The sequence below is a fragment of the Temnothorax curvispinosus genome, unplaced genomic scaffold, assembly GCF_003070985.1.
Source record: "Temnothorax curvispinosus isolate PA1 unplaced genomic scaffold, ASM307098v1 QBEX01016800.1, whole genome shotgun sequence".
In the NCBI taxonomy this organism is placed as follows: Eukaryota; Metazoa; Arthropoda; class Insecta; order Hymenoptera; family Formicidae; genus Temnothorax; species Temnothorax curvispinosus.
This window is the reverse complement of record NW_020226580.1, coordinates 908,735-927,419: the sequence shown is the minus strand read 5'-3', so window position 1 is coordinate 927,419 and position 18,685 is coordinate 908,735. Positions and strand designations below refer to the sequence as shown.

General features: G+C 40.6%; 2 protein-coding genes across 5 annotated transcripts in view; one reads left to right on the top strand and one right to left on the bottom strand.

Moving 5' to 3' along the window:
- The window catches only part of LOC112467009, a 324,735-nt gene that overhangs the window by 18,744 nt on the left and 287,306 nt on the right, over positions 1-18,685 (bottom strand). For all 4 annotated transcript variants that reach the window (XR_003042205.1, XM_025035429.1, XM_025035430.1 and 1 more), the window contains exons 8-9: positions 7,397-7,490; positions 2,399-2,596 (exon numbers count right to left, since the gene is read on the bottom strand). Coding sequence is in view for 3 of the 4 variants with exons in the window: in XM_025035429.1 (XP_024891197.1) it covers positions 2,399-2,596; positions 7,397-7,490 (292 nt within the window). In the remaining variant the exon portion in view is untranslated. The remainder of the gene's footprint in view (positions 1-2,398; positions 2,597-7,396; positions 7,491-18,685) is intronic.
- Positions 1-18,685, top strand: part of LOC112467013 — a 278,592-nt gene that overhangs the window by 82,459 nt on the left and 177,448 nt on the right. Inside the window, exon 4 of the mRNA XM_025035440.1 lies at positions 6,948-7,016. Coding sequence (XP_024891208.1) covers positions 6,948-7,016 — 69 coding nt within the window. The remainder of the gene's footprint in view (positions 1-6,947; positions 7,017-18,685) is intronic.

Sequence of the window (18,685 nt, the reverse complement as noted above, 5' to 3'; positions counted from 1 at the left end):
ATTATTTAATAAGCTGGAAAATTAATTCCATCGCATTTTAATTAGTCTGGAGACCAGAGGAAAGCGGAAAGCTGCATGGCGCGATCGTTAAGTCAGCATTCAAACTACTCGTCGAACGCGAGTTTTACATGGAATGCGCGCATCGTACATACTCGAAACATTCGGTATTTACTCTAATAAATGGCTAAATTTCTACGTAAAATCCCCAAGAGTGTCTGGCAACATGGCAGAAAATTAGATTTTACTGTTCTCGAATCTACGGTATAAAATTCTGAATTTGCAATCTCAAAACTCTAAAAATTTGAATCACAGACACATAAAGATACGTTAATATTTTTAAAATGCTTATAAAGGTTTATTCAATTAATATAACCAATGATATAACCAATTAATTAGAAATTTTCTAACTTTTTTTACGATATGATATAACTATTGTATGTTAGTGGAATATTAAAATCCACAATGCGAAAAATCTGATAACAAACATTTATTTAAAAACTGTATGTTTAGTCTGTATATGTAAATAGATCATAATTTGCGTGATGTTACACATCAGAGAGATATTACACAATTTATAGATCCCATTTTTGAAGCACAAAGGAAGATGCTCCAGAACGGATAATCTAGTTAATTTTCAGAGCAATATCCTTGAGTACCTTTGACTATCGTTCCCATAAATGCTCCGTAGCGGTTTGTCTTCCAAGGAAATAGCTTTTTATTAGTTTAGCTGGAGAAATTCGAGTCTATCGAGATGCAAGACACAAAAAGGAAGGAAAAACAGAAGTAAAAGGGAGTGAATAGTCAGGGTGGTGGTCAACATGAAGTAGAGAGAGAGAGAGGAAATAATCCTGTACTTCAATTTTACGGACCAAGTCGTCCACTCGTCCGTCCGTGAAGACGAAACCAAATTGCGGCCAATAGCAAGTCTCATCCTACTTCCTGAATATTACTGCCGAATCCTCCGCGCATCACTCTCGGTCGAGACAGGACAATTTCGACGTTTCGTGCTTTCGAGCGTCGGCCGCACGACTGGTTCCCGTCGATTCAGAGACGTTGGAGATCGACTCGGGCGAGTGCGCGCATCAGGCAAATGGAACGTGCGAGCTATTGCAATTTCCGTGCGGAATTCTATACGCGACTTGGCTTCGGCCTAGCCGGGTTATGTCTTTAAACTCGATCATAGCCATGAAACGTTCCTATTTTCATAGGAATGTCCTTGGCTGTTCTTTTGACAATCTTAAGAACTCGAAATGAATATTCTACAGCATCGTCTTACTAGATTGCATCACATGATACCTTAGTATCGTGCAGCGTAAAACTCTCGTGATATCGTATATCGTTTTCGGAATCACGACACTTCTCGTAGAATTTCATGCTCGTAATATTTTAATGGATTAATTTGTATGAAGTCTGCTATTTCTCCGTACGTCAAACTGACATCCGACTTAAACACTTCAATAGGATAGAATACTTCGATCGAAATGAACGTATTAGTCAATAACTGTATTCATCGTTGCGTGCATTAATTCTGATTACGTGAGACTCTTCGTGCGTTTGGATGTGATTACTTGATTAGAATCATGATCAGATCTGTAAGTCAATTGAGTTACCGTGGGAGGATTATATATACGGGATTTAATACGGCGTCGTCGCGACGATACAATTTATATCTACCGCGCACGCGCTACTATACGGCGTTGATTAATTTAAACGATTGTACCTGGCCGCACTGTTCGAAACATCGAATTAATTGTGGGAAATGCTAAACTCTCTATCATAGGAAAGTGAAACGCTCGAGTGAAAACGCTCGAGAAAGTTTTAGCCGCGCTCTAGAGATTAGATTCGGTTCTGTTTCGAAAGAGACCCCCGGCACTTAGCCCGTCTTATCCCTTAAAAAGGGGACGGTTCTAGACAAGTGGCTCTTAGAACACACAAGTTTCTTTAATGAGAAGCTGCGCAAGTCTGCGGTTTAACCTAACGAAGACATTGAATAAGATACCATATTAACGAAATTGCATGAAATGCATATCGAATAATTGGAACGATAATATAATCTGTCCGAATAGTTGCAATTTTTTATTGTTTATTTTTTTTCGTAATTTCACGTATGTCTTTCCTGTTAAAGCGCCTAATTCTATAGAAATATAATCTTTATTTTTAGTCTAAGTAATTTCATACAGAAATAACAGAACAAAAGGTAATAGAATTTTTTTTTCAAATTCTGTCTAAACTCGCACGTTAGATGAGTATTTGTATGAGTGTTTCTAATTTGTCGTGGATGTCTCTTGTACAATAGATTGGCGCTAAGTGGATAACATTAATTGGTCAGGAGAAATGTCAACGAAAAGTTCGAGCTTTTTCACGCGAGGATACTTCGACTAATTGGAAGATTACTTACCGTTCGCGTGCGCCGCAAGCAGATCCCTCAGTTGTTGCTGGCCCGTGGTCAATTCCACGCAGCTGACCCTGACGCTGAACCGGGCGCCGGTTCTCTGCCGTTGCTCCGAAATTCCGCGAAAGAGCCACGCTATAGCGCAAGGAATCGCGCCCAGTGTATGACCAGCCTCCGGAGTTCCCAGCATGGTGTGAGACTTACCTAAATTAGAGCGAAGAAATTTGTTAAACGTGGCGGATGCTCGCCGATTATAGGCGATGTAAACACGGGGATCATGTTGGAGGCAGCGATATTCGGTGTTTAAACATGCAATGTAAATGCAAATGGCGTAGACGAAAATTATTCACCGCAATTTGAATTAATTATAACTAGTTTACTGTCCGCTTATACTGTCCGCTTATTCATATTCTATGAAACTCATACGATTTAAATATACATTCCGGATATTTTTTCTGTACTTATAACAGAAATAGTTACTCTAATTCATATAATTAAAAATTATCGAGATAAAGTATTTATAATATAACGCAATAGAAGTCCGATATTTACCCTCGTGTCGATAGAAGCGATGACGGATCAAAGCTAATATTACGAATGATTCTTGCCAGACTGACAGATTTATTGACGTAGGGATCGAATTAACGCCCGTAACCGTGCCGCTGGTGCGACTGGTATGTGGACAAGCTTCATTGTTGATTGGCATAATCGCGATTTTCCCCCTCGTGTGTCGCGACGAATCAATTCACATGGATGATTTCGAAAATCCTGTTTATGTATATCTACGGCCGGCGCGGCGCGTGAGCCGACTGGGTGCAATAATTGCAATGCCAGATTTGTGGTCGGGCTCGAACGAGCCGCTTAATTTGTTTACTATTTAGTGGACGACAACGTAACGGCTAGGATGACAACCGGCGATTATATCGAAGTAGAAATAAGTAGACGACAAACAACGAAATGATCGATCGTTATTTCGCTTTTTGCGCGAAATATTAAAATTAATTCATTCAAATGACAATAACGAAGTACAACTTGCGCAACAAAAAATGATTCGGCTGTGTTTTTAACGGCGATTTCAGCGCGAACTTGCGATAACGGCACGTACTGCGCGAAACTTTATAGCACGAAAGTTTCGGCGAAATTGAAAGTCGAGCTCAAACGCTCCACTGTTGACAGAGAAATAAAAGAGCTCTTATTAAAATCATAAAACGGTCTGATGAGAACGGAGAGACGACTTATGGCAGGAGGGTTACGATACGGAGGACGAGAGATTGAAGCGAAAGGCGTAAGATCCTGACGGCGGAGAGAAGCCCCCGTCGGCAACGGCGGAGTAATGGAAAAGCAGCAGCCGTCGTTGAATCTTAAACGTTATTTAATTGTCTTAATGTAAAATGGTGAATTATGTTGTTATTTAATTAGAAACGCGGCGAAAGAAAGGGTCGCACCTATATCTCGCCGCGGTAACGGACAGCTTTTGCGTCTCGGGAACTTTTCAACGATTCCACTTCGGAGAATTCGCGCTCCGCCGGCAAGATTCGAGCGGTCGAACCGCAAAAATTCCGCAAGAATTCACGCTATGCCGCCGCGAGATTCACGAGGTCGCTGGTAGAAAAACGAAGCGGTAGCCGCGCTGCATTCTCAGACGATCGGTATAACACTCCCGCATAAGGATACTTTGAAACGGATGCGAGTGATAATTAAAATTCCGCTCAAATACCTCGTTATACGCGAAAAACGTCAGGCGCCAATACAGATCGCGTGGTAGGAGTTGCGTGTATTCTTCGTATCGTTCCTCACCATTCATTTTCTGGAGAAATTGTAACTTTATGATCCAAGATGAATTGTAAAGATAATATTATTTGAAAATGTGAAACGATTTATTCGTACGTGAGTAAATGTGTTTTTAAAATGCAAATTTTCGTAAATTAAATTCTGAAACTGCAAGTAATTACTTCTAATTTAATTCTCCACATGCCTTTGACTTTTAATAGCCTATTAAATTATGTAATTAATTAATTGTAAAACATGCTAAATAATTTTAATGTATCGCTTTAATACGAATGAAAATAATATACTTACGGATTGCACGAATTTGCAATCCATAAATTATGCACGCGAGATTATCAAAAATCAGATAAATCCTTTCTTGGCCGCATAAAACCAAAACCAGAGGAGCGTGTCACGCGCAAAGTATCCTTTCTTTGACTGAATCGCTTACCAAGGTTATCATTGTCAAAGCCCCGTGTTTTTGAGAGGGATGAGAGAGAAGTCTCGGTGCATCGAACACGCGTGCTTCTTCCCCTTGTCGTCGTTGCATAATCCACTTTCACGGTCCTTCCGCGATCTCAAAGGCTTCGGCGGGGTGTCCGCAGTTGTGGGATCCGCACGCGCGGGGGTAATTAGGAACGCGCTACAAAGTACAAACGGGCCCATTGTTGTCCCTATATCTGTATATATGTATGTAGCTTTATGTATCTCTGTTCGCCCTCTGTCCCTTCGTAGGAGACAAGAGTCCCGTTGCTTTGAAAGCGTAAATCTCTCTCATCCCTCGCCTTTCTCTCTCGACACCCTCTCGTCTGTCTTTCTCCATCTCTCACAGCTTCTCCGCAGACTCTTTGCATGCGATTTTCCAGACCGCGAAATAACAGACATGCGTGCGCGCGAGCGCAACGCATTTGGTTTCATCGGCGATTGCTTCGCGTGAAATAAAAGACGTGTGCTAGTCGCCATTTTAAAAATTGCTGAGCTGACTGGATTGCTCCTGTCGTGCGTATTCTTTCTCCTCCTCGTCTCGTAGATCCATGCAGATCTGGTCTTCGTCCTGATTTCTATTCCGCTTTCCTTATCCTCTTACTATTTTACAATCTCCCTATTTTTTCGTTTTTCTTTTTTACGTCGGAAGACGATGGTGTAAAGAGTTATGAGAGAGTCAAGATATAAAAAGAAGTGAGAAAGAGAATAAGAGAAAGAGTTGGAATAGCGTGGAAAACGGTGGAGAGTGCGGGGGAATGCGAGAGGAAGAAAAACGTTCGCATAGCGATGATCAAAAGCAGTTTGCTTGCGGACTTGCTTGAAGTACCTTCGAAAAAGAGAGGGAAGACGCTTCGCGAATTCGTTTGGCTTCCTTTTACACGGCTCTTTGTCTACGGCCGTTAGGTTCTTATCTTCCCGACGCGCCTCCTTTTATTTTATTTTAAACTCTATTGATTCCCCCTTCCCCGCGTTGCGAGAAATCCCGCACGACTGCGCGAACTTTGGCATTGAGAGTCGACAATTTCTCAATGCGCCGCGGAATTATGAAACCGTATCGGTCCAAGAACGATGGAAGCCAGCTAATGACTGCGCTTTGGAAACCGTAAATTTATATGACGATAAACAGAAATAGCATGTCTCTGTGCACTGCCATTTTACTCGCATGAATTTAAAATATTGAATAATTATCGGAAATAACTATTTAGCAATTTATGTAGAATAAATATACTTAATTGTTGTAAATATTTTATATAGTTTCATCTAGCCAGTTCAATTAATATTTTCTTATCTGCATCTAAATAGACTTCCACGTATCTATTTGCATGCCAAATAAAAAAAAATCCTCCAGAAAGATATATAAATTCATAATGCCAAAAGGAATTCAGTGAGAAATATTTCACGAAGTTCAATTGATAAGTATTCATATTCACAAATTTTGTAAAAACTCTCGTGAAATACGCATTTAAATATGTATGTTTTGAAAGGGAAATACATATTTCAATTATTGTAACAAACTTTTTCAAAACATGCATATTATACAAGATATTCTCCATAAATTTGTTAACCTGGAAATTGTTTTCGCGCAGAAAAAACGCGATGATGGACTGCGGATAGTCTCTTGGGCTGTGCTATGTTAAAATTCGAAAGGTACGAGGGAGAAAGTGTGTCCCAGTAGCATACATTATCGCTATTCCTTCCGGTCTCGCTTCTTCACTCCTCATTCCTCTATTCTTCTTTGTCCTTGGTTCTTTCTCTTTACTCACTCTCTTTCAGCACCGACATTACCACCCGAGAATTCTCTTTTCCGCACACTTTCCACGCATAATCATGCATTTGCATGCAAACTCGATATCACTACTTAAAATGTAAAACAACTCGGCGCCTCTGCCGGGTGCCTACCTTGCGGCAGCACGACGAAGAGATATCGAGTGAAGGAAGGAACAAATGCCTAAATAAAGAATTTTCGCGACATTTCCCTCAAGACAAAATGTCGTATATCAATGCGCTTGTGTATTTTATTCTTCGATCAAGGGAAATGGAAAATAGTATTGAACATCTACCTATCTAATAATAACCTAGAAAATCCTAGAAAGTCACTGTCTCATATATCCATAAAAACGGTTTAAAATCTTGATTCACACAACTAACCCTAGTTTGTTAATTACTTTTTTCTTTATCTAATGTAAGATAATGTATATTTGATTTGAGATTTTACGTAAAAACATGATGTAGATATATTTTAATATTATGTATAATTTTACAAATTGTTTTATTTCATAGCTATGGAAATTTTTTGTTTCAGATGGAATCCAAAATGTTGTTTAATTGCAACGTGTAATTGCTCTCGAAGAAACATCATGGCGAGTATCAAGTAAGTGGTACAGATGTGTAATATGGTGCGGTAAATTACACTTGACAGAGATAAAGATATCCCACGAGATAAAAACTCCGCGGAATATTCACATTTCGTATCATTATATTTATGATTCGCCTCGACGGATTTTGCGCAGTCGTGAATCGATGTGAATAAAATTTCTTGTGTAAAATGAGGCAGTTTGTTAAATAAAAAATGAGGAACCTTGCAGGATATTGTTTCACATAGGTTAATACATCTTTTATTTATGACAGATAAAAAAAAGGATAAAACAATTAAAACGTTAAATAAAATGATGAAAATTAGTACTATTAATTAGATGGATAAAATTAGGAAGAAGTATATTACATCTTATCGCAAAAGATATCTAAACTTACCCAAACCAGCGTGTCCGAAACAGAATAGACAGCCATCTGTTCCATTAATGACCGCGTGAATTACATCTGTAAGAGCACTCGAACAGATCTCGGTCTGGAAAGAAATATAACAAATTATTTATATATATTTTATGATCATTATTATTAAGTACTGATTATAATATTGGTTTGATCTTTGATCCACTTAGTGACTGACATTCTAAATTGATTCTAATCATTATTAATTACTAATTACTTCGCGACGATGCAGCTTTAAGGCAACTGAACGAACGCGATTTTAATTACGTCTATCTCGTAATAATACTGCGACGAGAGAAAGAGGTGGAACGCGTCAAGCTTTTGCAGGACAAAACGAAAAGCCCGGCCGGGTTCTCGTAAAGTGCTTAAGAAAGCACGTTGGCGAGTCGGGTTTAATAAACGCGTGTAACATCTCCAGAGTGAAAAGCGAGGAGAAAGACGCAGGGACGCAGGGACGCAGAGAGGAAGGGGTCACGAGATTATGGAAGGTGGTCCTTTGTTTGCTCTTAATGTATTCATAGACTGGAAAAGACTTTTACCGCGCCGGGAAACAACGTTTGTGGGTCCGGCCCAAGTGCGGGGCCACGTTTTAAAAAGGGTATGGTTAAATGGTCGCAGCAGTCGGCCGTCGATTGATGTCGAGATATCGAGTATCGATGAAAATTGAGGGAAAGGGAGATGATGGCGGGAAAATCGGAGGGTTGCTCGTTTAGGAGGCGGGTTTCACGAATTTCCTGCGGAAGCTGCCGACGATCCCGAATTGAGCCTGCGGCAGATGTGTCGCAAGCGATCGATATAAGAAACGCCGCTAGATCGGCTGTCCTTCTTCGCTTCGACGTCGCATAACAAACGGAGTCTCGGACGATGAAAGAGATGAAAGAGATGGAAAAACGGTCGTGTGTTATAAGAGAAGGTACCGCAGTTTACGAAAAAAATCGGGAGCAAGATGAGGACGTGTCAATGCCTCGGCGAAACAAGATTGAAATCTTCGTGGACGAGAATCGGATGAGCCCGAGATGGAAAAAAGGGCGGATGAGAAGCTCGTGGAGAGAGAAAGCGCGTGGAGGAAGGAGAAATGTATCGAGGGTTAGACGGAGAGAAAGAGAGACTGAACGGAAAGAGGCGTAGCTCCGGAAAGGCGAAGTGCAGAATCGAGGTAAGGAGCGAGACGCCTATTGCGGAAAGACAGAGAAAGAGGTCGATCGTTTTCCCTCTTTCTTTTTTTTCTCTCCTGCGCAGTGGCAAAAGGATAGGGAAATAAGGAGTCTAGTCCCTTTCCCAATATGGTAATACCAATCTGTCGTTGCTCGTTTCAAAGGGGCGGCACAGCGTGTAGCCGCAAACGAGCCTGTCGATACTGCCGCAGATTTACACCGACTTCTCGATACAGATTTAGACGAAGAAATGTTTTTTACGCGGCGTCTTGATAAATAAATTAATTTTTATCTAAATCTATTTTAAAATCAGAATCGCTCGTTAATTTATACATGGACGATCGCATCCGTAATTAAGTTGATCTCATTATCGATAAGACTATCATATTTACATAATAGGATTTATCTTTATACATATAATTAATTATTTTGAATACATATTCGATTTTCTTTATTTCATAGAAATGGAATCATCAGTTGTTCTGAAGCGTTAATTTAGTATCGAGCATATTCAATTGATGAGTAGAAGATATTGAAACGCGGACGTTTTAGCTCGACGTGGTGGATTCGTACGAAACCAATATCGAAACCGACGAGATATCCGACACTTACCACGGCAACAACAACGACAATCATAATTATAACAGGATCATCCCGAGGGATGTAACGCAAAGCAAACATATTTCGCAGATACCTGCACCCTCCGTCGCCGGAGAGATCTCGCCCTTGAACTCCCCGAACCGTCGGCATGACGGTTAATGAAATACGTGACCGGAGCCACCGTCATAATCTCAAACACTTGATTCCGCGCCCGTGCGACGGGAGAAATTGCGGAAAGGGGTCCTGCCGCGCGCGTTCCTGATGCGCGCGCGACCGAGCGCCCATCGATGTCGAGCCTTTGAAAATTTTCACCGGCGCGAGGGCCACCCTCTGTGATGTCCGCCCTCGGGGTAGACGCCAGCGCGTAATGCTGTTTAACTCTGTCTTTCTCTCTCACGCTCGGATTTCCGTTAAAAATGAGTAACAATAGCAATTCACTTCCGCTTTGATGTCCTTTTAATAATCGAAATCCCCAGAATTGATACGCGGAGAATAACCGGAAATAGAATCGAGTGAAAATTAGTTAATTGGTTGGCCGGTCCTTTGTGTCAATTGTCGCGAAAAATTTTTTTCCGATAAAATTCCTGCGCGAGATTCTTGGAAAATAAAGCAATAACTAAGGTAACGTAAAAATTACGTAAACGAATTTATCCTGTCAGAAATTACGTTTATACTTAATAGATTAATCCAGAGTTAAGCTTTCAAAGAATAATTTTCCCATTTTTGTTCACGAAACTCTTTACAATTCGGGCAATTGAAAAGAAATGACTCGATGCGAACGTGTGACATCTCAATCGCGCTTATCTCGCGGTGTTTATTTCGAGCAGGGTGTAGGCGCGAATTAAAAGACACGCGTTGCGGTGTGACTTACAAGCGGCCTCGTGTCATCACGCTCGTAGTCGTTTGAATTCGGCTTGCATGACGCGTTTCGGTAACGCAATATTGGCGCACCGGACCGGAATACCAATCGCGCGGAGGGTCGGATGTTCTGCTCTCGCAAGCCCACCTTCGGCTTGCGAGGAAGAATTCACGACGGAGACCTTTTTCCCCACTTTTCCCCGCTTTCGATTTCGCCATCTACGCTCTCCTCCTCGTTCTCCCTTATTGCCACCCCTTCTTCCGATACCTCTTCACCCTTCTCCGAGCGCGAAATGTAAAACTCATGTCGAAAGTTCGGAAAGAAGCTGCGTGAAACCGTTCTACCCTAGCGACGCTGAAGTGAGATGAACGAGGAGGGGTTCCCTTAATGGCTGGAAATAATCGAATGATCTTTTTCCCCCCTTCGTCCGCGTCGTCGACGAATCTCTTAATTCGCAAGTTTTCCAGATGCCTCAACAGCAATGTCTCGTGATGGCGAATCGAAGTGACATTACCGTGGACATTCCTCAACTTACAAGCGACAGCACTTCCACAATTCGCGAAATTCGTATTCTTTCTTTCGATATTCTTGCAAAACCTTTATTGACGATAAGGGTGCGCAGGAAGTTATTCTTTTTAGATTGTTTCTTATCATTTCTATATAATAAATATAATTAATTCATAGGGAAGCATCTTAATATTAATAAAATAATTTGATTTTTCTCGAACAAAGAAGGCATTAATATTTCATGTCGTTATAACAAATAATTAACGTTCTGTTAGCCAAATGTTAATTTGAGAAAATCAATTTTAGTAAAGAAAATTAAAAATTACAAAAGGAAATGCCAAGCAATTAAAATTAAACATCAATGTAGAAGAATCGCTATTTAGCGTTGTGCTTCTGTAAAAGCATAAGCCAAAGCCTATCGCAGGCAAATTTACATAAGAGCATAGCGTATAAACGTCTCCGGCCAATGAGGCTTCTGGTATAAGCTTCACAGTACAATACAGCGGCTTACGTCGGGCGCTTCATTGGTCGACGCGTTTATATGCTGTGACGATGTTCTTATGCAAATTAGCATGCGATGCTGCTGATGTATCAATATTAATATAACTATAGAAACAGTGGCAAAAGGCGACGGAACCTTATTAAAATATGCCGAGAAAGCACAATACCAGTTTAAAATTAATATTTATTAACAATATAAAACGTAATATTAAATTTTAACTGTATATTGCGTGCGAAAATAAGATCTTTAGATCTAGAATGAAAATTGAAATGTGTTTTTATTTAATTGCTGTTTTGATATTCAATACGAAACACTTGTCCAGCGTTTTCGATAAAAGCCGAATAAATGCGCTATTAAGTGGCGCGCTTTTTCGAGTAGTAGATAATTATATCATCGCTTGTTTGTTCGCCCGTCCGATTCGCAATAACAAATGCGAGTCACGTAATCTTTTTCTTCGGCACGATCATGAACGTTAAAATGGAAAAAACGTGTTGAGCAGAAATTTTGCTACCAATTGAAAAAAGACGCGATCAGCATTTTTATCGCAACAACGCTAGACCATCCATTGTCGGCATCATTGAATTTTTAACAATCGCGCTAATCACGTATATTTATTTTTAAGTTTTTCCTCGCAATGCATTTAACTTGTGCGGCTACAATTTTTTCCCTAATACTCAATTAAAGATAATAACTCTTTAATATCAATTGTTTAATATCTGCTTATTATAAATGTGTGTTTGATTATATTTTATAAATTCATTTAATAAATTTAATAGATTTTATAACTCCAATTCTCTAAGTCCAAAAATTTCTTGTTAGAATTATGGGAGTGAATTTTAGGACACTCCATTGTAACGAGCATTTTTTGTTAGGTCCCTCAAATCGGGGTATCACTTGTATTATTCAAATTCAATTATAGTAGTTGCTAGTTAAAATAAACATTAATTTATATTAACATTTATTTATATTTGAATATTATCGGAAATCTGCAAATAAATCACTTTTTCTCCGCCAATTGTGACGATTTGCAATGAACTGTCTTACGATAATTTTATGCGCCTTTATCTTACCGGTTACCGCAATTCTTGTAAGTGTCACAGTAAAGGGTTATGAGATAGCACTATTTTTGTATGAGTAAGACGTAGTCGCATTTGCATGTAGATGCGCGAGTCACGGAATGTCTATCGCAACGACGTTGTTCGATGAAAACCGTATCAAAAACAAACAGTCCTGAGGGGATGCTTTTCGCCCTCGTATACGCGCGACGAGACACGAACGGTTAGCGATTGTAAGCTAGGTACGATGAATAGAAGGGATGGGGAGGCAAAATGTGCAAAACACACGCTCATGTACAGGAAATACCCCCACCGGAATTTACGAGTGGGTAATTCCAAAAATTGCATAGCGATACACGCTTTCTGCTCGGCATACTGTGAACTGTGATTCATTTTAATCTATTTGTTTACAAATAATTTCCACTGACGATCGAAAAATAAATGCTAAGCAAACCTCGTGAACGCTCAACGTTAATCGATTTCTAATGATTTAATGATTAATAACTAATAACATAATTTATAACTGTGAACAAATTGTCGAACCAAACACAAAAAATTTCTATTATAATTTCAAGATCAAATAAGTTTTACATTTCTATTATTTACCTCCACAGTAGAATCAAACTGCATTGTGGAATCCAATGAAAAGGTACAATGGAGATAAAAAAATGAATATAAAATTATTTAATTTTATCGTACCGTAGCAAGCCATTAAATCTATAAGCTACAGAATATAATCGTATCAGAACATAATCATCAATAATGAGCACGTGCTTGGTAAAAATCTCTTCGAAGTTGACAAATTTCCGCAGCAGTTTGCCAAATGGTAGCCGATAAATTCGGAGGGAATCCCGTCTGCGCAAATAAGCGAAATTCGTTCGGCGGTCCGCCGCTCAAACGGCGATCGCATTTACATCGTTGAATTTTCGACTCGTCGCCGACGCGCGGCGTGATAACTCTCGGGATAACAACTCGGAAAACTTTTCATCCACCTCCGGATCCGCAAAATGGTGCTTGGCAGCGACAGAGAGGAGCGAGCGCGGGAGGCTGGCCGAACAGGCGAGAAAGGGTGGTAGGGCGTCGGCTTGCATGAGCGCCCTTCCACCGCGTGATGTCGTGAAATATGTCGCGATTTACACGGGAGATTGGCGTCATTGGCGCCTAGGGAGCGAACGAGTGAGAGCCCTCCCTCCCCCTTTCCTCCTTTTCTAGCATTATCCCCTGGTCTACTGAATTCCCACCCCTCTGCCCTGATCATGTCATCCTCTAACCCCGGGGCGGGCAGGAGCGGCTTGCCGGATCAAAAAAGCATTCAGGAAATCCCGGTGTCTGTCTGAACGATGCAAAATCGGAATTGTGAGACTTCTCCCCGCACCTCTCTTTATCCTTCAGATTTGTCTCCCGTTCTTTTTTCGCCACTTTATTCTATCGATGATATCCGATTTCCTGAGAAACCGGCTCTCGTTCACCGCTTTGCGAAAACCATCGTCTAACAATCCATTAATCCGGTGTAGTTGTATAATATTCTTTTTATAATTCGAATCTATAATTTGTAATTTAATATCAAAGATAAGCTTGAATTTTTATTAAAGAATGATTACTTCAAATCGACCGAAGAATTTCTGAATGAAAAGATTAAAAGAACTAAATCTCAAGCAATTCGTTCAAAAAGATATCTTTCGTTATTATGCTGCAAACTTTAATTTTGCGCATCGTTATTCGATACACATCATTGTAAGTTTATCCCACAAGGACGAAAGTAACCATAGTTTGCCATAGTCTGTCATGGAGCGAGCATCTATAGGTGCAGCGAGGTGAAACGACTGTCCGCTCGTCCTCGCCACCGTTCGGCTGGCACCTGTCAAACTTCATCAGCATTGCTTAACACTCGGTCGCGCTACGGCGCAAATTAATCCCGCTGTAATATGGAAATACGTCATTCGAGAGGATACGATGGATAACTGGCCGAGCAGCTACGGACTAAGGGGTAAGGAGCGCGGAGCAGAGTACAAGGGCAGGATACCTCGGCCACGGAACCGTATGATGGGTTTATAGATTATCGTACATTTGCTCAAGGACGGTAATGACGAGCCCCACGCCGATCACGTTTATTCGCGAGTATATCTCCTATATATTTGCAGAAAAGAATTTCAAAAGACGGTATAGATTCGGATATTATTAATGATCTATATATTTACGCATAATTTACAGCTTATTTATAATTACTGTTAAGGAGGATCGATGCTTAGTAAAGTAGGCTAGGAAAACCATCTTAAATTTAATTATGCATAATTTTAGAAAAAATCTGTGAAATTTACATTAATAAAAATACGCCAAATAATGAAAACAATATTATATTGAGATATTCGCGTACGTTTTCAATCAGAATAAATAATACATTATCGGTCTATTCTTTTCTAACTTATAGTTTTTGAAAGTAATTTTCTATCAATTCAACATTATTCTTCCGAGTCCGAAAAAAGAGGAAAACTTGACATCATATATAATCGACGATTTTTTTTACGAGGCAACGGAATTTCCGTGGGAGTCAGGAAGCAAGGTATCGCAGGCTTATAGGTCTCACCGGGCGGCTCGTTCAATCAGCATATCCCGGCAAATGAGCAATAGATCGGTGACGTGCATACACATCGGCTGTGTGCGCTGCGTACACACACGGACATAGATACGCACACGCGCGCACGTAATCCACAGCGTGACTATTAGTCGTAAGTCAATAATAAAGCCCTTGTCCTGCCGCGGCTATAATGGCCGCGGTGAATTATTCTGGTCGAGATGCATTGTCCTGGCTGGATCGCCGGCCGGCTTGGAATTGTCGGCCGAGCACGCACATGACGATATACGCGGTCGCATATGTGCACGCCGAATGCGTGGCTGTTTGCGCGTATGACGCGCATAATTGAGATGGATGTCGATTGATTCGCGGCCGGGTTTCGTTCGCGCGGCCTGCCTATTGGCAGCTCATTGTTAACACTCAAGTAGTAGGCTCAGGTTCCACGTAGTTTTAGTATATGTTTTACAATGTGTCGTTGGCTATCTCATGGCGATGAATGTGAACTGCATATTTTGTTAAATTATATATGAAGTTTGTCTGTTAACAGAAATGCATCTTATGTGAAATATCATAAGAAGTACTATCTTTCTTAAAATTATAGAAAATTGTGTGCAAACAGTTTCAATTAACCAAATACGTTTATCGATAATAATTTAATTTAGCTGATAAGTTTTCTAGTGCGCATTTCAGAAAATTTAAGTCGCGCGACTAATAATAAGTAAGTATAAAGATATTAAAGCGAAGTAGCCAACGATACTTAAATAACTACTTGAGTTTATAAGCGTGTCAGTTTGAATTAGGCTTATGAAATGTTTCGTTTTGTGGAATCTTTTATTATTAAAGAAAACGTTTTTTGCAAGGTCGTTTTGAAAAGTGTAATATTACTTGCCGCGCCGCACCGTGGAGAAACACAGACTGTGAGTTTTCCGCTTCGCCGTGTATTCTTTCCAATAAATTGTTCGCTATACTTGCGAGCCGCGTGTGTCCACGTGATCGAATACGCGAAAAGAAAGTTTCGCACAAATTGCACGCTCAAGAACAATCTTCAAAAGGATTCTGTCGCGCTTCCTTCTGTCTCTTCCTATTATTTCCTGTTCGAAGAGATAAACTTGGTTACCTGATATATACGTTTTTCAATATCGCTTCTCGCTCGCGTATTTTCTCGATTTCTTCCAAGTTGGAAATATAGACCTGTAACAACTTTTAAATCAATCTGAAACTTTATCAAAGTTTATCGTGGACTTTATCAAATAATCTATCCAGTATCAAATAATCTATCTATAGTATTTACACTACCGTCGTTACAGATTCTATTAATGTTTAACTGGTTGAAGTGTTAATAATTGAAATTGCGCCTGTGACTTACTCCTCGTAAACAGTTGGACTGTAATTTCGGTTAATCGTATTTTCTTTAGCCGACGGACATTCTTGTTAATTTGCAGCCCAAATATATAGACACGTCACTTGCCCGCGGGATGTTTTATGGAAATGTCCGATACAACGCGCAAATATATAGCATATCAAGCAGATTATGTCACTACTAAAATTACCGTCGTCGATTGAGGGATATCGATAAACGTCCACCTGCTACCATGATCGGTTTGCCTGTCAATAGGAGAATGATGCGCAAATGTCAACATGTTTCCACTTATTTTATATCTATCTTTATACATACGAGCGGTTTTTGAACGAAATTTTAAAAGAAAATTTTCTATCTTCATCATTTTAAAAGTATTTTATGTAAAATTTATTTTTTTGGTATCATTTATTTCTTAAGGATCACAATTTTTTGTTGCATTGGAATAACTGGCTATGACAGTGAAATATAAACACATTTCAGTTTGATTCAATTTTATCATGACAATTACTATTGCCTTTGTGTTCGCTCGGCATTAAAAAGAAGATTTCATTGTTCGCAATTGTCCGTTGCTAGATGCCTCGTGTCGATAACGGGAACTTTCGAAGGGCGGAGATCGGCACCATCGATCCTCGCGAGTCTACAAAAACGTCAAAGAGATCGCCGGTTTGATGATGAACGATTGTAGGTTGCTCGATGGAATGGCGGCGCGACCCGGTGGTCTTTAAAATATTCAAGCGAGAGTGTGTTTGACGGCCAATCGGAAAGGACGAAAAGTCGCGCTGGACGCTGGGACTCGCTCTTTCGAATTCGGGACTCCCTCTTTCATCCCCATGGAGCTCGCCCTCAGAAGCTCCAACTGGTTCGCAACCAGTTCGATGAATCGCGAAGAGTGGAAAAAAAGGAAAAGGACAGAGGGGGGGGAGGAGAAAGAGTCTATTGTGTCTTTCAATGACAATCGCCGTGGCCGACGGCGACATTTGATCGAATCAATTGATTGGTTTCTATGGTTCTTCTAAACACAGCCGGGGCGAGGGAAAAGCGCTAAGAGAAAGAGAAGGATTGGAATGAAAGAAAGAGGGGGAAGAGAGGAAAGTGTAGGCAGGACAGTCCCTCTGGAGTACCAGACGGTACTCGCGGGTGGAGGAATGGAGAGGTAGAGGGAACGGGACAGGAGCTGTTAGAGCGAAGAGCGAGGGAGGGACTCAGGAATATCCAGTAGCTCCGGGCTCATTTGAATCCGACGCTCAATAATGTCCCTCAGGAGCACCGAAATATCTCAATATGTGTATATAACGTCGTGCTGCGGCGTGGCTTACGATCTCTAGCGATATTTGCTTCGGCGGCGCCATCCATCAAGGTCGCATAATACAATTCGTCGGGGATCCTTGATATGCAGGGAAGAGGCCTCCATAAGAATTTTCAATGCGACGAATAACGATTGTCGAGTACAATTCGCCGGATGAGCACTTAAAAATCTTTGACTTGATTTTAATGCTGTATTAATAGCGCGATTAATATGTCATAAAAAAATATATAAATATACATATATAGATGAAGACATGTTTACCCAAATCTTATCAATTAGAAATATGCTTAAAAAATTACGGATTTTGATTTAAAATCTTGAAAAACAAAAATGTATACAGCCTGATTCCAAGATATGAAGAATATAGAAAAATATTCCCGCCGTATGATAACACGATAAAGTGTCCCGAGGACGCTGCTGGCAGGGCTCGGCTCGCTCGGTAGCAAACGAGGAAGTCACAGGCAAAGAGCAACATTCGCCTGGAGGGATGGATTTTCCTGTCAGAGGTGGAGTTTAGAGGTCGGGAAATTAGTTTAGTTATGCGCCCGGCAGGGACGTCTCTTACGTTTCCACTACCGACGTAAGACCTCGGCGGAGCACGTACATGTTCTAGGGTTCTCCTCCTGTCTCTCCCTCTCTCTCCGCACTCCGCGACTCTCTCCCTCTCTTTTATTTCTCGCAAACTTTCTCGAGTTTTCTCTCCAGCTAGCGCTCTCCTTCTCACGAATTCCGAAGAATCGAGCCGGCTAGCGGCCTTCGAGGAATCAAGCTGGGAGGAGCGAGAATTTTCCGGAGTGGGAACAAATCGAGCGAGCGAAGGAGAGAGTCCTCAAGTAGCATTGAGGACTGTTGCTACTTACTACTCCGGAACAGCTGGCTGACGAAGACGTCATTGACTCAAGATCCCTGGTCTCTCTCTCTCTCGCGTGCGCGTACAGATTCTGACTATCGAGCGATCTTAAACGCGCTCGTTATAAGTGCCGCTTTGTTCGTTGCGCCGCGTTTGAGTGCCATTTGAAATTTAAACGTTAACGGAGTTGTGAGTGGCAGAAATTAAGTCCCGTCCGATGTCGATTTAATTTCATGGCAAAGTATTTCAGGTACTTTTTTGTAACTTTGATAAGTATCTGTGCCGAGTGCGTATATAGTGGAGAACATGTAAGATTGATTCATGCTCGCATTGAAATTAAATGGTTAACGTTGAAATACATTAAAGGGTTAAAAGCAAAGTAAAAATCAAACTTTTTTGAATAACGTTATACATAAAAGTAATACTAGGTCAAATGCCTCTGCAAATCTCTTTCTGGAACTCTATCAAACAGATCATTTGAATAATTTAATTAATTGTTCTCTGAA